Source organism: Microtus oregoni, unplaced genomic scaffold, assembly GCF_018167655.1.
Source record: "Microtus oregoni isolate MIOR12 unplaced genomic scaffold, Mior012 000037F_ref0000500, whole genome shotgun sequence".
NCBI classification, from domain to species: Eukaryota; Metazoa; Chordata; class Mammalia; order Rodentia; family Cricetidae; genus Microtus; species Microtus oregoni.
This window is the reverse complement of record NW_024543096.1, coordinates 14,937,936-14,960,605: the sequence shown is the minus strand read 5'-3', so window position 1 is coordinate 14,960,605 and position 22,670 is coordinate 14,937,936. Positions and strand designations below refer to the sequence as shown.

Genomic DNA, 22,670 nt, shown 5'->3' with positions numbered 1-22,670 from the left:
GTCACAGAGATCATGTGTACTAACATATAAGCTATACTTAACAAAGTAGTTTATACATACATGATGAAGTTGTGAAATCACCACTTCGGTGATTATAATCCATAAGATTGCTAATGGAGGAATCTGTTCTCCTCTCCAAATCTCTCCTTTCTCTAATCAGGTCTGTTCCAAATGAACCAAGTACCATTGATGAAGATCTGGGAACTTGACTATGCCTCCAAGAAGAATCTTAAAGTAATGCAAGAAATTTTATTTCAGAGAAGGCTTTCAAGTTTCATATATCTTTAATACAGTAAAGATAACTATCATTATAGCTATACCCAGTTATATAGCCAAGTTTAGCAAAAAAAAAAAAAAATTACCACTAATGAACTAATCATCTCTTAATTACCTTCCTGTTCAAACATTCTTTTTTGATACTGGGGACTAAACCCAGGACCTTAGATAAGGTAAATCTATGTATGTTAAACATTAGATCCTGTACACTACAAATCTATTTTCATACATAACTTAAATGTCTCATTCTCTATTACATCTGCCCATGTATGATGTAACATTATGTTAAAATAATGAGTCAAAACTGAAAATCTGCCAATGATACAGAACACTTCATTAAAAGTCAAAGTGATGATGGAAAACTACCCAAACCAGAACCAAAGTCAGGCATGGTGGCTTAATCTTAACACTAGGAGGCAGAAGCAGAAACAGGCAGCCAGGCTTCTGTGAATTCAAGGCCAGCCTGATACATAGAGTGAATTCTAGGCCAGGACTACAATAGGAGACTCAGTTTCAAAATAAATAAAAATTAAAACCAAGCTATTTTGATATGGTAATTCAATTATAGAATCAAATACAATTTTATCAGGAAAAAAAACTTTTCCCTATGTGGAGAACTGGACTTAAACATTTAGATACTCTAAACATATATCCTATCAACCTCAGAAATATTTTTACTGTCATATTTCAGTCTTTACAGTAAGAATTAGTGTATATTTTGCGATGATACTCCAAATTTTATTAGATATGATTTCATTACATAGTAAACTAAAATTAATTTTCAAACCTATTTTGTTTCTTCCTTTCTTAGCTTTAATGATTCTTCTACATTGTAGGAAATTACCCAGTGAGTTTAATGTTATACCTTCACATAGGATAAGAGAACAAAATTGGTTCTGCAAAGTAATGTGTGTCTACAAAGGTCAGTCTGCTCTTACCCAGTTCACTACTCTTAGTGCCCTTCCGAAGTGCAATGCCTTTGCTTTGGAGGTTCTAGCTATTCAAACTGAAAGGAGTCACTTACACTTATTTAGTTGGTAATAATATACAAGCATTTTATCTCTGTGCTATCTGTGCTTTAACTGTGCTATCACAAGTTTTGTCTCCTTTTACAGCTTTAGGGGTTGCCTACCATTTTACTGGAGGAGTTTCAGAAGGAGGAAATCTGCTTTCCTAGCAAAGACTGTTAGAACAACACGAATACATAAACCTAAGTATAAAATATAGGTGGCGCACACCTTTAATTCCAGCACTCGAGGCAGAGGCAGATGGATCTCTGTGAGTTCGAGGCCAGCCTGGGCTACAGAGCAAGTTCCAAGACAGGCTCCAAAGCTACACAGAGAAACCCTGTTTTTATAAACCAAAAATTAAAAAAAAAACCAGTATATACATATACATACATACATATATATATATATATATATATATATATATATATATATATATGGAAGCTCAGAGCTATATGGATAAATCATGCAAATCCCACGGTGGTTAGGTAATATGTTCAATGTCATTCTTGTATAGTTATGTAGAGCTCTTAATTTCCAACTTTTTTATTTAAGAGTTTTGATATTTTCTGAAAAGTATCATATACTATGTTTATCAGTTGAACGACACATGATGAGGAAATATTTAATGTTTATCAGACGTGGCTTATGCAGTATCACTTTAAAAACCTCTCATAATAACCAACAGACCACTCATGACTTTCACCAACTTGAACTTCATACTAATACATAGTAATGTTAGAGTCGAGCATGGTGGCACATGCCTTTAATCCATATACTCTGTATATTCTGTGCTAGGCAAGGCTATGCAATGAGACTCTGTGTCCAAAAAGCAAACCAAAGACAAAACAGTTATTCTACCTAATTAATAACCTACTAACATTCTCTGTTTTGTAAAGCAAAAAGGCAAAATGATTAGTCAACTCAGATTCACCACCAATTTAAGGTAAAATTTTGGAAACTAATTGCATTTCCAGATCCACTATTACATATAAACTATTTTATTAAAAATATTAAGATATTAAGAATCTCAGAGAGGGAAAAGACTTTGATCCAAAACATTTCATAAAGTGGCTTTTAACAGAAACTGAATAACTTCTTACCTGACACTGTATTTAAGCCACCTCCAGTATTTCTCCCAGCTGAGGCAGATGTACAGTTTGCACAAGAAAGTTTAGGTCTTTTTGAATCATGATCCCGTTGTGGATTCTGTACTCTCGATCGTGCTCCCTGAGTTATCTCAGATTCACTATACCATGTAGACTGAAATGGTGATGCAGATGCTGATGCAGACTGTAAAATAATTAAGAAAAACTACCTTTTAAATTACTCAGTTTCAAAGAAAATACTAATATTCAAAAAAAATCAAACTAAAATCAAGCTAATGGTTGTTGGTAATGTGGATTGTAAAAGGCAGGCGATTAGGAGGTAGTGAGAGGGCTGTGCTGGGGACTGACCAAACCATGGGTTCTGGGATACTAGGTACACACTACTACTGAGAGAAACCCTGAGACACACTGATCAATCAACCAACAACAAAAGCACAAGTATTTACCAGCTGTATTGTTATTTTACCCACTGCTTTGTACATATATAGTTAAATTAATAAGTATTTTCACTGGAAGAAATATTTATCCACAGATAAAGCCATCCACCAACACCTACCACTTCAGCTAAAATTTATTTTAATTAATGAAAGTTTCCTAATTTTAGAAAGCATTTTATAAAGACGATACTCTTAGCCACAATTCAGAAGCCCCACAAATAATTAGCTATTAATTTTATCTTTATTTTAATAATTTAAGGTTGTTAAGATGCCTCGGGTACAGTTTTTTTTAAAAAAAAAATTAATAAATGTGCCCAAAGCCTTTTGAATTTGACTGTACATATTTATTCAAGTTAAAATACTACCTGATATTCAGAATCCAGTCTAAAGGAAGAGTCTCTTGAGTGATAGGGATCATTTAAACTAGCTCCTCTGTTTCCAGACACCATCCTAGAACTTAAAGAGCCAGAGGGTTGAACAGAAATTCTTCTTGGAATCCTGGAAGGTTTAGACTCCATGCTCAAGGTTTCCTGTGAAATGCAAATTTGTGTTAATTTTATTTTGGAAGACAAGCAAGCACTTACCTCCCACCCCCAACTATATACAGCAACATTTACTCTAAAATATTCATTTAGTTTGAGACACAATTCAGGTGTCATAACAGAAAAGGAGCCATTGAAGAACTGGCCCAGCCAGCTCAAATTAGCAGGTAAAGGTACTGTTAGCCTTGCAAGCCTGGCCTGAGAGCAGAGTTCCATCTCCAGAGGAGGCAGAGACAAGAATCCCCAATTCACCAAGAAGTTCTCACATCAGCTAATCTGGAGTAAACAATCACCTGGGAGACAGATGAAATTCTGCCTCCACAGGGAGGGAGGAAAGAACTGACTCCAGAGAACTGTCCTCTGCCCTCTGCACACGCACATACAAAATAAATTTTAAAATTAAAAAGCCTCAGATAGTCAAATCAACTATTTTCAACAATATTAAACTATGAAACTCTTACCACCCTTCTCCTTGAAGGCAGAGGTTTGGTAACATCCAGTCAAGGTTTCCTAATGCCCATTTAAGAGATATGGAAAGATGTTCTACACAACACACAGATCTGTCTTGCAATGCCTCAACTTCTTCCTCACATACATTTATCCTTGACTCTTGTGCCATCCTTTGTAATGTCCATGCCTCTTACACTACTTTCACATCCTTTAACAAATTTACTCTCACAACCCTTTATACAACTGGGAAGCCTCAATATTCCTTATCTAATTTCTGCCCATCAGAGTAAATCTTTATCCTGTATAATTCCACTTTTCACACATTTTTCTTAAGACACCACAGCCTGTTATTTGCTTATCACTTTATTTCCCTTTCTCAACAATGAATTTCTTTAGGTCAGGATCATTTGAAGTACTTCTAAACCACAGCTTAGATAATGTACTGGCAGGAATTTTCTAAGGATAGACCTTTGTGACCCGCCTCCTTTTGGCTATCAGCCTGTTAAGACTGTAACAAACCTAACAAACTGGAATGTCTCCAGGCCTGGGTCTGTCGTCTCCCCCCCCCCCCCCCCAGAAGATTTCACACAGTCCCGACGTGCTGATAAACTACCTGGCAGGAGAGACTAGAGCACAGACAATGATTGGTCAGAGATGGTAAGGACCACACTTTCATCATGACTGCTTAGTTATGCAAACCTCTTGCCTTTTACTGAAATCTAAAGCTAGAGGCAGGAGAGATGGGTTCAGCAGTTAAGAACACTTGCCGCTTGCTCTTGCAAAAGGCCAGAGATCCCAGCACCCACAAAAGAAAGCTTACAACCACCTTTAACTCCAGCTCCAGTGTATCCATCCTCCTCTTTTGGCATCATGGGCAAGTGCATACACACATAAATAAGTAAAATAAATGAACCCAAACTTATGTTGTATGTTGAGAATGGAGTGTGTGTGTGTGTGTGTGTGTGTCTTCTTTGTTTCTATTACTTCTCTGTGTAATTGGTCTGTTAGGACAGGTGGTTGAGCCTAGCTTATTAGAGCTGCCAGAATCTGACTCAAACAATGTGGGAAAACAGGTACTCAAAACATACAAGTTGAAAATCATAAAAAGAATAAATATAAAACAGGATGTAACACACCCCATGCCTGAACCCTAGCATTCCAGAGCCTGAGGCAGAACTTTGAGAGGCTAGCCTGAACTACATAGGGAAAACATGTCTCCAAAATAAGTATTTTCCTTTTATTTACCACTGATATGCTCTCTTAACTCTAACATAGATAAAAGTAATAGCTGGCATTTACCAAACACCATGTGAGGGTAAGGAACCACTGATTACTCATTAGTCGTCGGCAAAGCAATCCTGTGAGTAAGTGCTCTTCTAGTGCTCCTTTGTAACTTACTTGGAATATCGGAAAGGAAAGATCTATAAAATATATAAACCAGAGATGGAACTAATTATATGGTAATTTACCAGCTCAGCTGGTAAGGTACTTGTTGGGCAGCAAGCATAAAAACCTAACTTCACTCACATATAACTAAGCATATATTATACTTAAAGAGGCTATGGATTCAGTTCCCAGCCCCCACACCGGACAGTTCACAACTGCATATCAAGTCCTCCAGCTACAGGGTATGTCTCTGGCTCTCTCTCTCACTTGCATATACCAAGACCCAACAATTCAAACTAAGAATTGTTAAAAATAAAAATATTTTAAAAAGTTAAAAACTTAAAAAAAAAATTTCCCTCGGGGTAGGAAGACAGGGTTTCTCTGCATAGTCCTGGCTATCCTGGAACTCACTCTGTAGACCAGGCTATCTTCTGCCTCCCAAGGGCTAGCCCTGTTCTTATGCCTGTCCACTTTATAAACTAAGCCTAGTCATGGGATCCTTGCCTAGACTTCACACTAACCTGTCATTTAATTACTTGTGGTGATTGACATTAGTATCAGCCTACACCTTCACCATCATTACTGGCCACTTTAACCCTTTCTTGGGTTTTCTGTATTTATTGTGTATCATGGGATGCATGACCAGGTTTGTTAACAGATATTACTAATTAAGACTGGAATATAATAAAGTACTTGTGAAATCAATGGTAATCAGCAAAGTAAAACCAATAAAGCCTAAGTAGCTTGTGGATTTGTTATTAAATAAATTTTGACACTGTGAAAGAATACAAACATATCAGTCTGTTTCTGGCAAATATTAGATAACTTATAAGTCTGTAGTAAGTAAGAAAACATGTCAAGTGTCTTATTATGTAACTAAGAAATTTTCAGCAAATGAGAAATAAGACTGAAAGCAATACGGGTGTGGTTAAAGCAACCATATCAGGAACTACTGAGAACAGGCTACCTTCTATCTTCGGTCCTTTTGCTCACCTTTCAAGGCCTCATAAATGTAATCGAAGACTTAAATAAAAAAAAAAAAAAACACTGAGGGGGAGCTGAAGTAGGACAGGTCCAGAAACTCAGCAAAGGATGGTGTTATGATCTAGGGACCAGAAAGATATAAGAACTAGAAACAAAGTATTTAACCTTATCATCACAGAACAAAAATTTGTCACTAAAGCAAGAGTAAGTGAATCCAAGACTTAAACCATTAAAAAAAAAAGGGAAGAAAAAGAAAAGACATCATAGCAAAATACAATTTTTATAGAAACAGTAATGACAATTCCTCAAAGATAAAAACAGAATTATCAGAGAACACAGTAACTCCATTTTTGGGCATCAACCAAACCAAACCAACCCAACCTAACCAACTGAAAATAAGGGTCTTGAAATTATATGTACATTCCCAAAACAGCAATATTTTTCACAACAGAGCTCAAATGTTACCGATAAATGGGTAAATGGCTAAGTAAAATGTAGTGCATACATATAACTCATATCAACCAGCCTAAAAAGGGAGGGAGGGCCAAGCAAGGTGACTTAGCAGGTAAAGGTATCTGGTGCCTTGCTGGACAATCTGAGCTGGATCTCTGGAATCTACAAGGTTGAAAATCAACTGCTACAAACTCGTCTCTGACTTCCACGCATATGCTATGGCACACACACACCCATGAACATACACATCACTCACCTACCAAAATAAGCTGGGTGTGGTGGTGTATACCTTTAATCCCATTACTAATGAGGCAGAGGCAAACAGACGTCTGAGTTCAAAGCCAGCCTGGTTTACACAGTGAGTTTCAGGACAGTCAGAAATACACAGAAAGACCCTATTCTCAAAAATCCAAAAATAAAATGATACACAGAAAGACCCAATTCTCAAAAATCCAAAAATAAAATAAACGTAATATTAAAAAAGCTTAAAGGGGCATTCTGACCCATGATAGACTATTAATCAGTCTTGAAGAAATTATACTTAAACAAGTCAGTCACAGACAACTATTACATGATTTCACCTATTTAACATAGTCAAAAATCTTAAGGACAAAAAAAAAAAAAAACAGAAGGGCAGTTACCAAGAGGAGCCAAGATTTACCACTTAAAGTGTGTATAGTCTTAATATTATGAAAAGAACTATGGAGATGGGTAGTAATAATGGTTATATGTCAAATAAATATATCTAATAAAATCAATTGTACACTTAAACACAATTAGGATGATAAATTCTACATAATGCCATTTTACTACAATCAATAAATTATGGAGAGAAAAGAAGATGACGCATGGGGCTAAAAATTCCATTAGTTAAAAACGTTTATTTGGAGAGGGCTAGGGAGACAAATCAGGCAGCAAAGTACTGAAGTAAGTCACGTGATTTAAATTCAATCCTTAGTAGCTACACAAAAAGGCAATGGGGTGACATGTGCTTTTAATCTCAGCCATGAGGAGTTGGACTAAGTCTGGTTAGCTAACCTAGCCTGCCTGCCAAGTTCCAAGTCCAGTGGCAGACTTAACTGACTCTCACTGACTCTCTCTCTCTGCTTCCCCCCCATGAAAAATGTTGTTAGGAGAATTATAATTTTTTATTCTTAAATCACTAAGAAACACAAGAGGTCAGGACAGAAAAGATGGCTTAGCAGTTAAGACCGCAGAGATCTGGGTTCCATTCCCAGCACCTACATGACAACTCTCAACCACCTGCAGGTGTATACATGGTGCACATATATACATTAAGGGAAAATAATTATACATATAAAACAAACCTAAAAAGATTTTAAACAGAAACAAACAAAAAATCAGAGGTAAGATTTCCAAATAATAACATTTGGCATATTCTCAAAAAAATTATAGCTCAAAGTAAGAGTACTTTGTGGGGCTGAAGTGATGGCTCAGCCAAGACTAGGATCACAACCAAACATGTAAGAGTGCTCTCACTGGCATGCATGCAAGACGCCCTGGTTTGATTCCTAGCGCAGGGAGAGGGAGGGAGGGAGGGAAGGAGGCGGGCAGGGCAGGCAGACAGGCGGGGGGGGGGGGGGGACACACGACACACACGGACGATGACAACCTAACTCACCAGAATTATTCTACCCCCCCCAAGACCGCTATTTATCAACTATCTAATTTGCTTTTTCCTAGTAACAAACATCAAGCACAACAAAACTAAATACTCAAATGAATTGATATTATATAAAAGACAAATCAAATAATGACAATAAAGAGATGATACAAGAAAGAAATTGGGGAGAAAAAGTTTGATTATCGTCCTCAAAGGTATCAAAATAAAGATGTTTGAGAATATGCAACCAGGATCGTAAGAGTTGTGGAGTTTCTAAATGAAATACACGTAAAAAATGAGAAAGATTGGAATGGTCAAAGCATAAAAACTGAAATAAACCAAGGAAACCTCAGAAAAGGAAAAAATAAACTTAACCATGAAAAGAATTGTTCAAAAGGATTACCATTTGATTGTGGTCTAACAAGAAGAACACTGCCAGGGATTACCGTAGCTGAAACACACCAACCTCCACAATGAAATGAAGCAAGCGAGATCCAAGAGAGTAACAGCAGCATCGTAAGCAACACCATTTTAACACTGCACTGCTTTTCTCACTGCTGTGGCCAAAAATTAAACAACAAAAAAACCACGAACCAGAAGCAACTGAAGAGAGGAGGAAGGAAGCCGCTCTTCTGCCTGCCAGTTCAAGGGATACAGCCCACCAGAGTGAGAACAGCAGGGCAGCGGGGCATGAAGCAGTGACACAAAAGCATTAGCAGTAAGACAGCAATAGAAAAGGTAAGTGAGGCTAATGTATGGAACCAAAGGGCTCACTCCCGTGACCCACTGCCTCCAGCAAGGCTCCACTTCCTAGAGGTTCCACAGCCTTTCAACACAGCTCTAGCTGGGGACCAAATGTTTTATCTAACACATGAGCCTACAGAGGACATTTCACATTCAAACCACAACCATTTCAGTGTGAAATTTCAGAAACAGAAACAAAGCGAAGATCCTACAGTCTGCCACAGTAGGAAAGTGGCCCCACAAAGGGAAATCTGGCAATATTCAACTATTAAACAAAGCATGAAGTACTGAAAAGCATGTATAAAGCCATGAATTCTAATCCATGACTGTGAGCTAAAGAACAAAACATTTGATTGGTTAAATCAAAGAACAAAAGGACTGAGGGCATATCTCAGCACTCTCACAGAGAAAGCCCCACCACAGTAGCTCAAGTGAAGACTATGTCCTACCAAAGTAAACATGCGAAGCATGAAACAACCACATAAAGAACCTAGGAAGCTGTGACAAAGGGGAGCATTCAAGAGAACAGCAACAGGAAAGCTTAGGGAACAACGGGTCACACTGGAGTGAGGAAAAGGAAGGAGAGGTTCTAAGAAATAAAGCACCATGTGGAAACTATATTTCATGAACAGTGTGGAAGAAATGATGGGCGGGTACAATTGGAAAACCGTGTACCTATAACAAAAAGTCATCTTTTTATTTTAATGAGAAAATTATTAGTATTAAAAAACCAACCTCATACTAATCAGGCAGCCATAAAATTAAACAATGACTACTGCAGAATATCAAACCTATAATAAAAAGAAATCTCAAGAAAACTCACTATGATATGAGCATTGTGGCAAAATATTATACATTCCAGTACCGTATTATCAAGCAAAATATATTTGCATTACTGGGTCCAGGAAAAAATGGCATTGCATATAGTTTAGGGAAAATTCAACTGCAACAAATATCTATCATTATAATAAATATCCAACAAAGCAGCACTAATTCCAAATCCTGCTTACCAACCCAAAATACAATAAACCCAGCATAAACATGGTTTATTGATTTTTTTCTGATATTCTAAGGACAAACTGAGGCTAGTTTGTTTTGACATGAGAGCAACTATTGGAAAACTTACTCTCACTGTCAGGTGCACAGTGCCTGACCCTCCTTTCCCACCTCCAATAACCAGCTTAAAAGATCTTTTTTTCTTAAATTTTTATTTGTTTGTTTGTTTGTTTTGAGGCAAGGTTTCTCTGTGTGTTTCCCTGGTTCACCTGGAACTCGCTCTATAGACCAGGCTGACCCCAAACTCAGAGATCTGCCTGCCTCTATCTCCCAAGAGCTGGGATTAAAAACATGCACTGCCTGGCCCAAAAGATCTTCTTAAAAGTTATTTTTGTAGGACCAGTGAGATGGTTTAGTGGGCAAAGACACCTTATGCAAATCCTTACAACCTGAGTTTGATCCTTGGGACTCATATAATAGAGAGACCCAACTCTCTCAAGTTGCTCTGACCATATACATGCATACTCATACACACAAAATAAATTTATAATATTTTTAAAAGGCAGCTGGGTAGTGGTGGTACATGCCTTGAAACCCAGCACTCGGGAGGCAGAGGCAGGCAGATCTCTTGTGAGTTCAAGGATATCCTGGTCTACACAGTGACAAACTCTGTCTCAAAAAAAAAAAGTAAAAAAAATTTAAGGGCAATTTTGTTAATCTGGGAGAGAAGGTATTCTTCTATTTGAATGACTGCTAATATTTAGTCAGAATTGTATAAACAGGCTACTCAATTTTATTATGCTATAAAGAGGAGAAATTAAAGAGACAAAGATAATGATAACCAAAAAGAATTGCATGAAAAAAATCCTGAACAGCACACACAAATCTTTTAGAAATATGAAGATAAACAAATCCTAGGACAAACAGCAAAAAACCAACCAACCAATCACCAGAATGGGGTAAAAATGAAACAAAATGACTGATTTCCTGCTAAGTAGGATGCACAGACTTCAATTACCTAGAAAAGTCTAAGTTTATAATCTGTAGGATCCTAGTTTAGGATTACCATACCACGATAAATTCGTCTCAAGACAAGGGTCACACTATGTAGACCAGGCTGGCCTGGAACTTACAGAGATCTGCCTGATTCTACTTTATAAATGCTGGGATTAAAGGCTCATAGCAACATACCTATTTCCCAGGATAATTAACAACAGTGCCTATACTGTTTTAGAAACTGCAGATGTTAGCTAACCGAGGATACGGTCTCCTAACTCAGAAATCTCCCTAACTTGCTTTTTCTCATCTATATAACGTATTTGTTAAGTCCATAAAAAACTGTTCATTAGAAAGAAGTGAAATTTTGCACTGGAAATCCTAGCTCTTTCTTGTACAAAGTAACTTAGTAGGATGTCTGTTCAGAATAAACCTCTGGAGAGGAGGCAGAGAGGCAGAGTCCTTCGAGAGATAGAATTTGATACTGTATGAAGCTATTTTTGGCAATGCTACTACATAAACTGATTGAATTTTGACAATGTAAGTGTTATATGAAAACTTACATAATTTGGTTGCATAAGTTGTAGGTCAAAAGTACAAAAAATAGCAAGAAATAAAATGTAATCCTTGAAAAATGTCTACCAAACAAAGATCTAGAAGGCATTTATTAAAAGCTCATCCACTTAATAGAATTTTACGGGATGATTACTATGTGCTGAGCAATTAATTTTAAAGAAAGGAATGATTAAGTTGAGCAGAAAAGAATATTAAGAAGCTGTAGTCTGGTGGAGAATAAACTATAAGAACAGCTAAACACCATGAGAAAAGGAGAGGCATAAGCAAGAATAAGAGGTAGAACACAGAGCGCTGCATTTGTATATAGTTACTTGAGACTGAAATGCAATTTTCATTACACTGAACTGTATTTTGAGGCTTACAAGAAATCCCCAGTCTCGAAAATATGGAATTCTATGCTCCTGTCCCTCAAGAACAAGCAAGCACTGACCGGTACAAGGAACTGCATTTTCTGATCTCTAGGAATTGTTCTGAATGCAGAAAGAACATAATGAGCCACAAAATCATTACAATTTCAATAAGGGTTTGAACCTGTCATTCTACTGAACTCTCAACTCCCAAGATAAAGTCTCTGTAATTATTACTATTTACTGAATCATTGTATTTTTAATGTATCCTCCCTCACCATAAAGCATTTTTTCAGATTTTTAAAAATTTATTTTAGGTCAGGTGTGGTGGTGAACACCTTTAATTTCAGCATTCAGGAGGCAGAGACAGGAGCATCTCTGTGTGTTTGAGGCAGCCTGGTCTACACAGTAAGTTTCCAGACAGCCAGGGCTACACAGAGAAACCCTGTCTCAAAAACTAAAAATAAGTAACTAAATAAAATTTATTTATTCTAAGATTTAAAGTCATTTTAATAGAGACTGACAAATGCACCAAGAGTTATGTGCACCAATTCCCACATTGGTGTACTCAGTAGCTACTAAAAAAGATGACTTCCTCTTGCTGTGGATAATTTCATTCATCTGAGAATCCTAGGAAGCCCTTCAGAGTTTTCTCTACAATTAGTTCATGCTTTTGGTGGTCTGTTACACACTACCAAAAGTGTATTTACAGACACACACACACACACACTCTCAAATAGCATTAAATGTATTTACATCTATTCCACGGAAATAATCTTTAAGTTTTCTTTCATGTAAATTCCCAAAGAAATCTATGTCATCACCAGTTGTTAAAATCTGAAAATTAAGTCTCCATCTGATGTTAAGTGCCATCTACCAAGTTGCCTGTTAAACACAAGTCTCATTAATAAAACAGTATACACCTACTTTGTGATAGTTTTTTAACAGCATTAATCATGTAGGCAAAGCCAAGTACACATAAGAAGAGAATCTTGAGAACCCTAGCCAACTTCCAAACCCTTCAAAAGAACATGATGGAAATCAGCTGTTGTTAAGGAAAGGCTAAGAAACTGCATTTCCTGCAAAGATTCTGTATTGATATAGGGCAGAAAGGTCTGTGGACACTGGAGAGGGTTATGAAACCCACTCAGCTATCCCGTCTGCCAATTAAAGGCAGAGATCAGCTGGCACAAAGGACAGGGGCTTACATAAAATCTGACTGCACTCTAGTCTCCAGAATGGGCAGAAGACAGGAAGGGGAGTAGAAACTGAGAAACTCTCACCTTTCAAGAGAATCAGGCAGAGAGAGCCCGCCTAAGACAGAAGCACTAACAGGATAAAACAAAAATGCTTCCCTAAATTGGATTTTGCTAAGTAAAATGCAAAAGTAGTCTGCTGAGAAAGGTACAAAATGCCCGAGACCCCTTTATGGGATAAGGCCTTCAAAACCAACCAACCAAAACTGAGCTTGGGGCCAACAAGATGGCACTGGCACACTTCCAAGTCTAGTATCTGAGTTTGACCCTTTGGACCCACGTGGTTCAAGGAAGAGAACCAATTCCCACAATCTTCTACCTGACCTTCAGATGAAGTCTGTGGCTCACTTGCACCACACACACAAAATAAAATGCAAAACAACAAAAAAAAAATTCCCATGGTTGATGCAGTAATACTGAGAAGACACCACACAGGCTTCTAGGTCTCTAAGGACAAAGCAGTGGCAATCTATTTTAGTGGTTTTAGACAAACAAGCAGTATTACAGTTTAGACTCAACTACAAATTAAACCAATGCTACTCATTACACTTACACTCCGGCAGAAATAGAGCACACAAATACGAACTAGGATAATTAATATCACACCTACATAGAAGGACGAAAATAATGATTACAAAACCCTCAAAATGTGGGCCAGTGAGAAGACTGTTCAATCCCCAGAATTCACATGGTAAAAGGAAAGAAATGATTCCCACAAGATGTCCTCTTACACAAACACAAAATAAAAGTCTCAAAAAAGAAAAAAAAAACATTAACCTCAAAATGTTATGGAAATACCAAAGCGCCAAAAGTTCCTAAAAAGATTGAAGACAACTTTACAGGTAGTATTTGAAATGACTTGTTGATGAAATGAAAAAAGGTACACAAAGATATTAAAGCATTTCTTAAGAATAAAAGCGAGAAAATCCGAAGGGTGTGTTTCAAAGCACAGAATAGAATCCATTAAGAGTTCTGAAAGTAATAAGTGCAAAAAGCAGATTATTCCAAACAGTAAAAGCACTGGTATCCTCTGTTCAGGTGTAAGTATGCAGAATCTCTCACTCCAAGGCTCTTCAGAGATGAAATAATTAGTATCCAACAGAATTTTTATCTGGTTAGCATTAATCCGTTCACTTACAACTTCTGTACTTTTTGTGCCACTAAAGGGACTTAAAAGTTAGTTTTCCTGCCTTTGTGGAAGACCAACCCCAGTTTACAAGTCAATGCTATCAAGTTAAGCAGTTACTCAAGATTCTGAAACAACCTCAGTTAAAAACAAACAAAAACCCCCCAAAGAAGGATAAGCAACCAGGTAAGATACAAGAAGATAACTGGCTCCAAGACAATGTTGAGGACCCAAAGAAAAGAAATGAAATGGACAGAAGGCAGACTTAATACATACTTCCAAAGAAGAAAACAAATGACCTAATAACTAGAGGGAGAAAAAAGCAATTACTCAGAATACAAATGGACTAAATGAATCTTAATGCTTTCCTTTTTTGCTGTTTTGTTTTTTTTTCGAGATTGAGAGCAAGGAGCAATGAAGTACAAGGTCAGACAGTTCAAGGAATGGGGGCAGAGAAAGACAGTTGCTCAGTAGTGCATAATATTCTTGCAGCAGACACAAATTTGCTTCCCAGCATCCATATTCAGTGTGAAGGAGCAGAACAAACTCCATTTTGAAAAAAAACTCCATTTTTGACAGGACCTAACTAGGGGAGTGAATAAAGCCTGGCAAAGTCATAAACACTTCCAAGAAACTATGTCAGCCCTGATCAAAGTGACCCACCAGGGTGTCCAAACAACACCTGCTTGTTTCAAACATCCTTGTGGGTATCTGATGAACTGTTGTTCTGAAATTCTTGTTTGCTGACAGTCACTATTTTAAAATTCCCCTATACCCCAACCAACAAATTCAGAAGTTGTATACTTTTACCCAATTACAAAATGCCAAGGCTTGTGCCACTCTGCTTGCGGGATTTTCCCTTTAAAAATCCCTTAACCTGAAGCCTCGAGTGGTTCTCCCCCACCCACTGTGCCAGAGGGTTAGCTAACTTGTAATTAATAAACCCTAGTGTGTTTGCATCAGATACCAGCTCTGTGGTAGTCTTGTTTGGTGGTCCCTTGATATGGGCGTAACAGGTGGCTCACAACTGTCTATAACTCCAATTTCAGGGAAAAATACCCCTTTTGGCTTACACAGGCAATTGACAAGGTACACAATTATAGACATGCCCAATACATTTAATAGGAAGAGAAAGCTGTTGGCAGCACCTATGAAATAGCTCTTTGTATTAAAAATACCTGCTGCCAAGCCTCATAATCTTGAGTTTGATCCCCAGAAATCACCTGGTGGAAGAGAAAACTAACTTTAAATTATTAAGCTATTCTCTGGCTTCTACAAGTGCCCATATACAGTACACAAAATATATAAAATACAATTTTTTAATTGAATAAATAACAGCTAGATGTCATGATGCACCCCTTTAATTCCAGCACTCAGGAGGCAGAGGCAGATAGACCTAAGTTCAAAGCCAGCCTGGTCTACATAGCAAGTTCCAGAGAGACCCTGTCTCAAAACAAAGAAAAATAAGTAAGTAGTATGAAATGACTAAAAGTCCAGAGGTTGTTGTTAATGAAGCTCTGAAAGCATAGTAGGGCATTGTGGGCTGATTAGCAGATTTTTAATCATGCCCATTTTTACTCTTTGACCAGCATTATCCCTTTGTTTTCTGTCTGTACTGTACCTTTTACTTGGTCAGCCTTAGCACGATTCTTCCAACTTATCTTTAACAGTAAAAATGGAGTATAACTAAAGCTTTGAATGATAATGCATGTCTACAATCCCAGCACTCAGGTTGAGGCAGGAAGATTATGTGTTCCATGCTAGCATGGGCAACACAGCAAGACATTCTATCAAAAATCAAAACAGAAGATGGGGAGATGGCTCAGCAGTTAACTTGCTGCTTAAAGGCTGGAATCCAGAAACCCACTCAATGAAGGGCAGCTCACAAATGCTTTAACTCTAGCTCCAAGGAACACTCTCCAACAGCTTCTGGAATCTGCAGATATATGCAGGCACACACAGGCACAGACACACACACACATTTGTTTTATAAGTTAATGGAAAACACTTGAAGCAAGAAAGTTCTCTTACCTGATTATGAGGACAATTTTGTTTGACCCCTACCACAAGTTGCCTGTCAATGTAAAACTTGGATTTTCACTTAACCAAATTTGAAAAGCTAACAAGTTATAAAGCAGAGAAGTAATCATAAAACCCAGAAGCAGTTATTTTCCTTTTTTTTTTTTTGTAGTATTAGAGACTAAACTTGGGGCCTCTCACATGCCAGGCAAGTGCTGTATCACTGAGATATAGCCTTAAACTGTAATTTAAAAAATTATTTTAGTCAAGCACAGGTGGCTCATGCCTTTAATCCCAGCAATCAGGAGGCAGAGGCAGGCTGACTTCTGATTTCAAGGTTAAATTCATCTGCACAGTTAGCTCCATGCCAGTCAGAGCTATAGAGAATTTTTTTTTCTATTTTTGGTTTTGAGACTGATCACACCAAATTACCCAGAATGGCTTTGCAACTGTGATCTCCTACTTCAGCCCCCATAGTGGAATTACAAGCTGTGTCACACTAAACCTGACCAAGTTCTGATTCTGCTTTGTCTCCTATCATAACACTGCAGATGACTGTCCTATTTACTTAATAATGGTTTTCATTATTCAGATTGTCCAGTTACACTGTAATGTAGTAGACACAAACCACACTATGAGACTAACAAAAAAGATCCAGCCTATCCATATCAACCGATATTGTTTCCCAAACCTAATGTATTTTAATACATTTCTTAACAAACGTATATAACACATTTACTAGTAAAATTCACCTACCACTTTACATAACAAGACACTGTAAGTTTTGTAGGAAATAAACTGACTACTACCTAATTTTCAGCACAAGCCAACTTCAGACAATTTGTAGAAAAAAGATAAAATATAAGATGTGAAATCACTATAAATGGTATGATTATTTAATCTCTAACGCTTAGGCTTTTTACCTACAAAATGGCGATACTACTTTCAAAGTGTATTGTGAGATTTGATGACACTGTACATATTGAACAAATGCTATTATAAAACACCACCAGAGTTAGAAATTTCACATAAATAGCTCAGAAAATCCATTGGCTTTTTTATTATCTGAAATTTGTCTTTATCATATAATAAACATATTTTAAGACTCAGGTTTATACACAAGCCATTCTCTGCAAAGAGCCTTCTATAAGCTTAGTTATCTTAACAGTCAGTATCTTTGAACTAAGAATAATTCACTTGGGGCTGGAGATGACTCTGCAATGAAATTGCTTACTGCTCTTGACAGAGGACTGGGTTTGGTTTCCAGCACCAACACGGCAGTTAACAATCTGCCCTCAGTTCCAGAGGATCTGATGTCCCCTTTGACCTCACTGGACTCCTATACGCATTTGGTAGACGTATATACATGCATATACATAAAATAAACAAACCTAAATACCCATCTCAGCCCAAGTCCTGCTAGCTGTGAAGACTTCTAAATTGGGGGGTCAGAGCTAGAGATACATAGCTCAGGTGGCAGAATACTTACTTGCCTAGCATGCAGAAATACATACAACTGGATGTGGTTGAGGCTTTCTGCAATCCTAGTTTATAATATCAGCATCTAGTAGAGGCATGAGTAACAGAAAGTCAAGGTCATCCTCAAATATTTAAACCCAGTTTAGGCTAAAAACCCTATGTCAAAAAATAAGTAAGAGACGGAGAAATTTCTTGATGGGTAAAACGTTTTCTGCTCAGAAAGAAGGTCTGTAGCGCCCACATATAAAGCAAAATGTGGTAATGCACAGCTGTGCTGTGAAACAAAGACAGAAGATTCCAGGGGCTCACGGCTAACCAATCTCCCATCATCAGTGAGTTCCAGTTCATTTAGAGACTGTAAAGACTTTATTTCAAAAAACAAGGTGGAAGGTGATAGAGGAAGACACTAAGATACCAGATATTCATCTCTGGTTTTCATCCACAAACAGATGAGTTTGAGAACCCACATACATATGCAAACACAACACACACAAAATACAAATAGCTCTTTATACCTTTACCATCTGCACAGAAAGTGCTGCAATTATAACTACTAAGATGAGGTCATAGTCACAAACAAAAGAGTTTAGATCATGGGGTGTGTAAGACTTAAGTTTTCTATTAAATTCTTAAGCATACAAAAAGGAAAAATTAACTTCCACATACCAATCAACAATGTTTAACAAATTATCATTGTGTGACCAAACTTATTTAAGTACCATTTCTTCTTTTTTTTTTTTTTGTTTTTTTTTTTGGTTTTTCGAGTCAGGGTTTCTGTGTGGTTTTGGAGCCTGTCCTGGAACTAGCTCTTGTAGACCAGGCTGGTCTCGAACTCACAGAGATCCGCCTGCCTCTGCCTCCCGAGTGCTGGGATTAAAGGCATGCGCCACCACCGCCCGGCCATTTCTTCTATTAATTATTTTAAAGCAATTGCAATTTTGGCATTTTAAAGAATGTGTATTCTGAGCTGGAGAGAGATGGCTCAGTGGTTAAGAGCATTGCCCAGCAACCACATGGTGACTCACAACCATCTGTAATAAGGTCTAGTGCCCTCTTCTGGCCTGCAGATATACACACAGAATATTGTATACATAATAAAGAAATATTTTTTTAAAAAAGAATGTGTATTCTTAAAATGATTTAAATCTTCAGTGGATCATAAAATACAGCTACAAATTTCTCCCATGTCCCAGTAAGAACACATGTTGGAAATGCCACGTGCTCTGGGACTGGACAGAACACGGCCAACTTTTACTTTTCTATCCCTTGAATGCAGAGGTGTACTCAAGTGATACTGTATGATCTAAAAAAATCTTAAGAGGTCGTGTAGCTTCTATTTTCATTCTTCAGATGCTATCCTAAAACATCATACCGTAAATCACTCAGAATAGCAAGATCCAAGGATCAACCAACACCACCTAAGAGCAGGGAAGCTAACTAAATATGGCCGAATAAGGGAAGCTCTTTGACACACAAAACTTCTAGAGCCTTTTAGAAAAATCTTTCTTGAAACTTAGCTATCACAGACTTAAGATAGTCCTAATATTTTTAAGGTTTTGTTAAATACTTTTAAAGGTAAAAATTTAGCAGCAGCATCAAAAAATCTGTGATACTGTCTATCAGTACTACAACCCTTAAAGATACAACCTATTCTCTTTGAAGTGGTTTGCTGTTGAGACGTCACAATTCAATCTTCATACAGCATTTTAGAGTTCTTTTTTACAAGCCTACCCTCCTTTTAGAGCTGTGGAAAAATGGGTGCAAAGGATTAGGTGATTTTAAAACCAGACTTTCAAACTTATCTAGCCTACCCAGTAGTCACAGGTAAGGCCAGCTTTGACCACAATAAGGTTCATCTCGGTGTAGAAAACTAAAATTAAAATCAAAATTAACATCAAATCTCAGTCACCTCTTAAATTATATAAAGCAATGTTATCACTTCTGCTCAGTCCTTTTGGGTTCACTCCCAGTAACTTTACTAATGATACAAGTTTAATCAAAAACAGGAAAACAGAAAAGATAAACTCAAATGAAATTATCTTTTTCAGTGATTCATCAACTTTAGTAGGAACTTGTTCAACTTAAATTGTTATCTAATTTGGCCCACTGTTGATCTAATAGTTTAATAGCTCATTACTTAATACTTAATTTGTTACTTAAAAACCATTACTTGATACAAGCTTATACATTTTACATAAGTCTTCCCAGGTTTCTGACACACAGAAAACAATCTGCCAACAAAGATAATCTTTAGATCAATTTTATTGGATACAACAGTTCTTCATTCCACAGCACAGGGCACTAAACTTCCTAATGTATTACAGAAAGTTTCCATGCCAACCTCTAACCTCCCTTCATTTCACCTTTGAGCCACTGTCACCTTCTAAAACCACATCACCACAAGCAGGTCCTAGCCACCCCTCAGCTGAGTGCAAGCATTTCTCCCTTCAACACTTCCCAAGCCTACACATACCATACACATACACTTCTGCACAGTGTTTACAGCAAGGTACAGACAGCAAGTGTTTACACATCTGTCTGATGACTAAACTGTGAGTTGTGGAAAGATAGAGCACCAAGCTCATTGTTGCAAAGGGAAACCCTAATCTAGTAACCAAGCAGTGCTTTATACCACTGGATACATTTTCCACAGTTAAGATTACCTTCTTGAAATATATTAAAATGTGGACAACTCTTTATCATATAACAGATGAAAGAGGTGTGAGATGGATATGGAATTGACTAAGCGTTGTCTACATAAATACTATGGATGGCTTATGTATAAGGTGATTATCCAACACCTTCATGTAGAACAGAGGAAAATTTTGCAATTACGCAGGAAAACAAACCTCCATATTCCAGACACCTGATCTGGGTTTGGGGTTATAGTTTGGTCAGAGTAAATGCTTACTTAGTATACCTGAGACCCCACATTGCATAAGACATCTGACCCCATGAAACTGAAAATAAGATAATGGGGGGGGGGGGTGAGGGCGACAGTAAATTCCAACATATATGACTGTCAATGAATAAAATCTATAGGTGTGTGGGGGGAAAGGCAATGGTGTACCATTTAGGGCAAAACTAGAGCTGTGTAGTGGTATTGGATCTGATGGCACATGCCAGCAATGCCAGAAAGCTTAGGCAAGAGTATCTTAAATTAGAGGTCAGTCTGGGCAGCATTGTAAATTCAATGCCAGCATGAAATACAACGTAAACAAAATAAACCCATATATACGTGAACCTATGTGGATACAACTCACAAAGTCCAATTTTAAGCTTTTCCTGAGCATAATACTTGGTTATAGACCCGTGGTAAATTCTGTTTACAGTCATTACAAATTCACACTGCAAGTATTTTATGCCTTGTAGAGTGTTTGCTGACTGCTCCACACACTAGCTCAGCCCATTAAAAACACATCTCAGGAGCAGGGGAACTCATCTCAACCAAGAAATCTGAAGATAACTACGGTCATGAGTGACCAGGGCCTCTGATTCTACTGCTACCCCTCACGGCCACAGCATGTCGGCTGCTTCCCACTCACGGGAGCTGGAAACGAAACACTGACCCCATTTCTGGTTATCTTGTGAAAATACCAAGAAAGAATCTTCCTTCTTAGTGATACTACTGCTGTTGGGTTTGTAAATCAGAGATTTATCTCTATGCTCACCTACATTATGTAGCTTCATTCTGCATACAAAAAGGAGTAGAAGGGAGCAAGAAATAAGGACATTTAAAACATTAAACAGAGTACTTAAAAACTACAAAAAACGGTGTGTGAACCGAGGCCGGCCGACTCTTATTAAATTGTTTTCACACTGGTCTTGAGGATGTGTTTATTACCCACACGGATCCCCCCCTCCCCATATACTAACATCTATTTTGTGGTAAAGGAGTGTTCATTGTAGTGATTTCGATGTGTGTGTGTGTGTGCACACGCTCTTCGTCTTCGCGACGCAGTTTCAAGATGAGGAAGCATTTTATTACTCACACCTTGCGTGTCTAGAGTCGGTCATTTACACCTCTCGCCCCGGTTTGGCTCTCAAGAGCCATCTTTTGCTACTCATGCCAGTGTCACGCAACTCACGGCGCGGGGCCACGCAGAGGCCTACCGTCACCGACCCCGAGGGGCTCGACCCCGACCGAAATTCCAGGTGGGGTTACCAAGCGCGATCCCGTACTCCCGCAGCACGGCGCCACAGGCCGCCGCGGGTCCCCAAGGAACACGCACCGCCCGCCCTCCCCCGCTCCCAGCGCCCGGGGGGTGGGGGTGGGGGTGGGGGTGAGCGCACGCCAATGCTCCCCTCCCCCACCGCTGCTGCCGCTCTTTACCCTCTTCCAGCTGGCACACCGCAGGGAGCGTGGGGCTCACCGCAGCCACAGGGCCTCCTCCTCCTCCTCCTCTCCCGGTGCTCTCGGTCTCAGGCCACGGGGACAGCAGAGCAGTCGGCGACGAAGCACAATGGCGGCCACCCCTCCGGATACGGCGCACAAGTGGCCGCCGCCGTTGGCAGCCCCGCCCTTCCTCCTCCCCCGCCCCCTTGCGCGCTCTCGCCCGCCCGCTTCTCGCGAGACTGGCGGCGTTGCGGGGGAGCCGAGAGCTGCGGGCTGGCTAGACGTGCCCCGCCGCGGGGTGGTGCTCTGACTGCGGCAGCCGTTGAGGGCCGCTTCGGGGGAAGGTGCCAGGCGCCACGGTAAGCGGCCGTGGCTGGTCGGCGACGTGCGGGCGTGCGGGCGCCGGGAGCGGCGCGGGAGGCCGGGCGGGCTGGTCACCGCCCGGGGTGCGAGGGGCACGGTGCTCGCCTCGCTCCCGCGCCCGCCGCGGGCCCCAGTAGGCCCGCCGCTCCGGGTCCCGCCGGCTG

The 22,670-nt window shown here is 38.9% G+C and overlaps 1 protein-coding gene across 6 annotated transcripts in view; it reads right to left on the bottom strand.

Annotated features, from left to right (window-relative positions):
• The window catches only part of Marchf7 (membrane associated ring-CH-type finger 7), a 36,646-nt gene extending 14,344 nt beyond the window's left edge, over positions 1-22,302 (bottom strand). For 2 of the 6 annotated variants that reach the window (XM_041631517.1, XM_041631518.1), the window contains exons 1-4: positions 22,141-22,300; positions 3,195-3,359; positions 2,387-2,576; positions 61-228 (exon numbers count right to left, since the gene is read on the bottom strand). In XM_041631517.1, coding sequence (XP_041487451.1) covers positions 61-228; positions 2,387-2,576; positions 3,195-3,347 — 511 coding nt within the window. In that variant the 5' untranslated portion in view covers positions 3,348-3,359; positions 22,141-22,300. Of the gene's footprint in view, positions 1-60; positions 229-2,386; positions 2,577-3,194; positions 3,360-22,140 lie in introns of all 6 variants that reach the window. The other 4 variants (XM_041631515.1, XM_041631516.1, XM_041631520.1 and 1 more) reach the window with 4 other exon arrangements.
• Between the last annotated feature and the right edge of the window lie 368 nt (positions 22,303-22,670).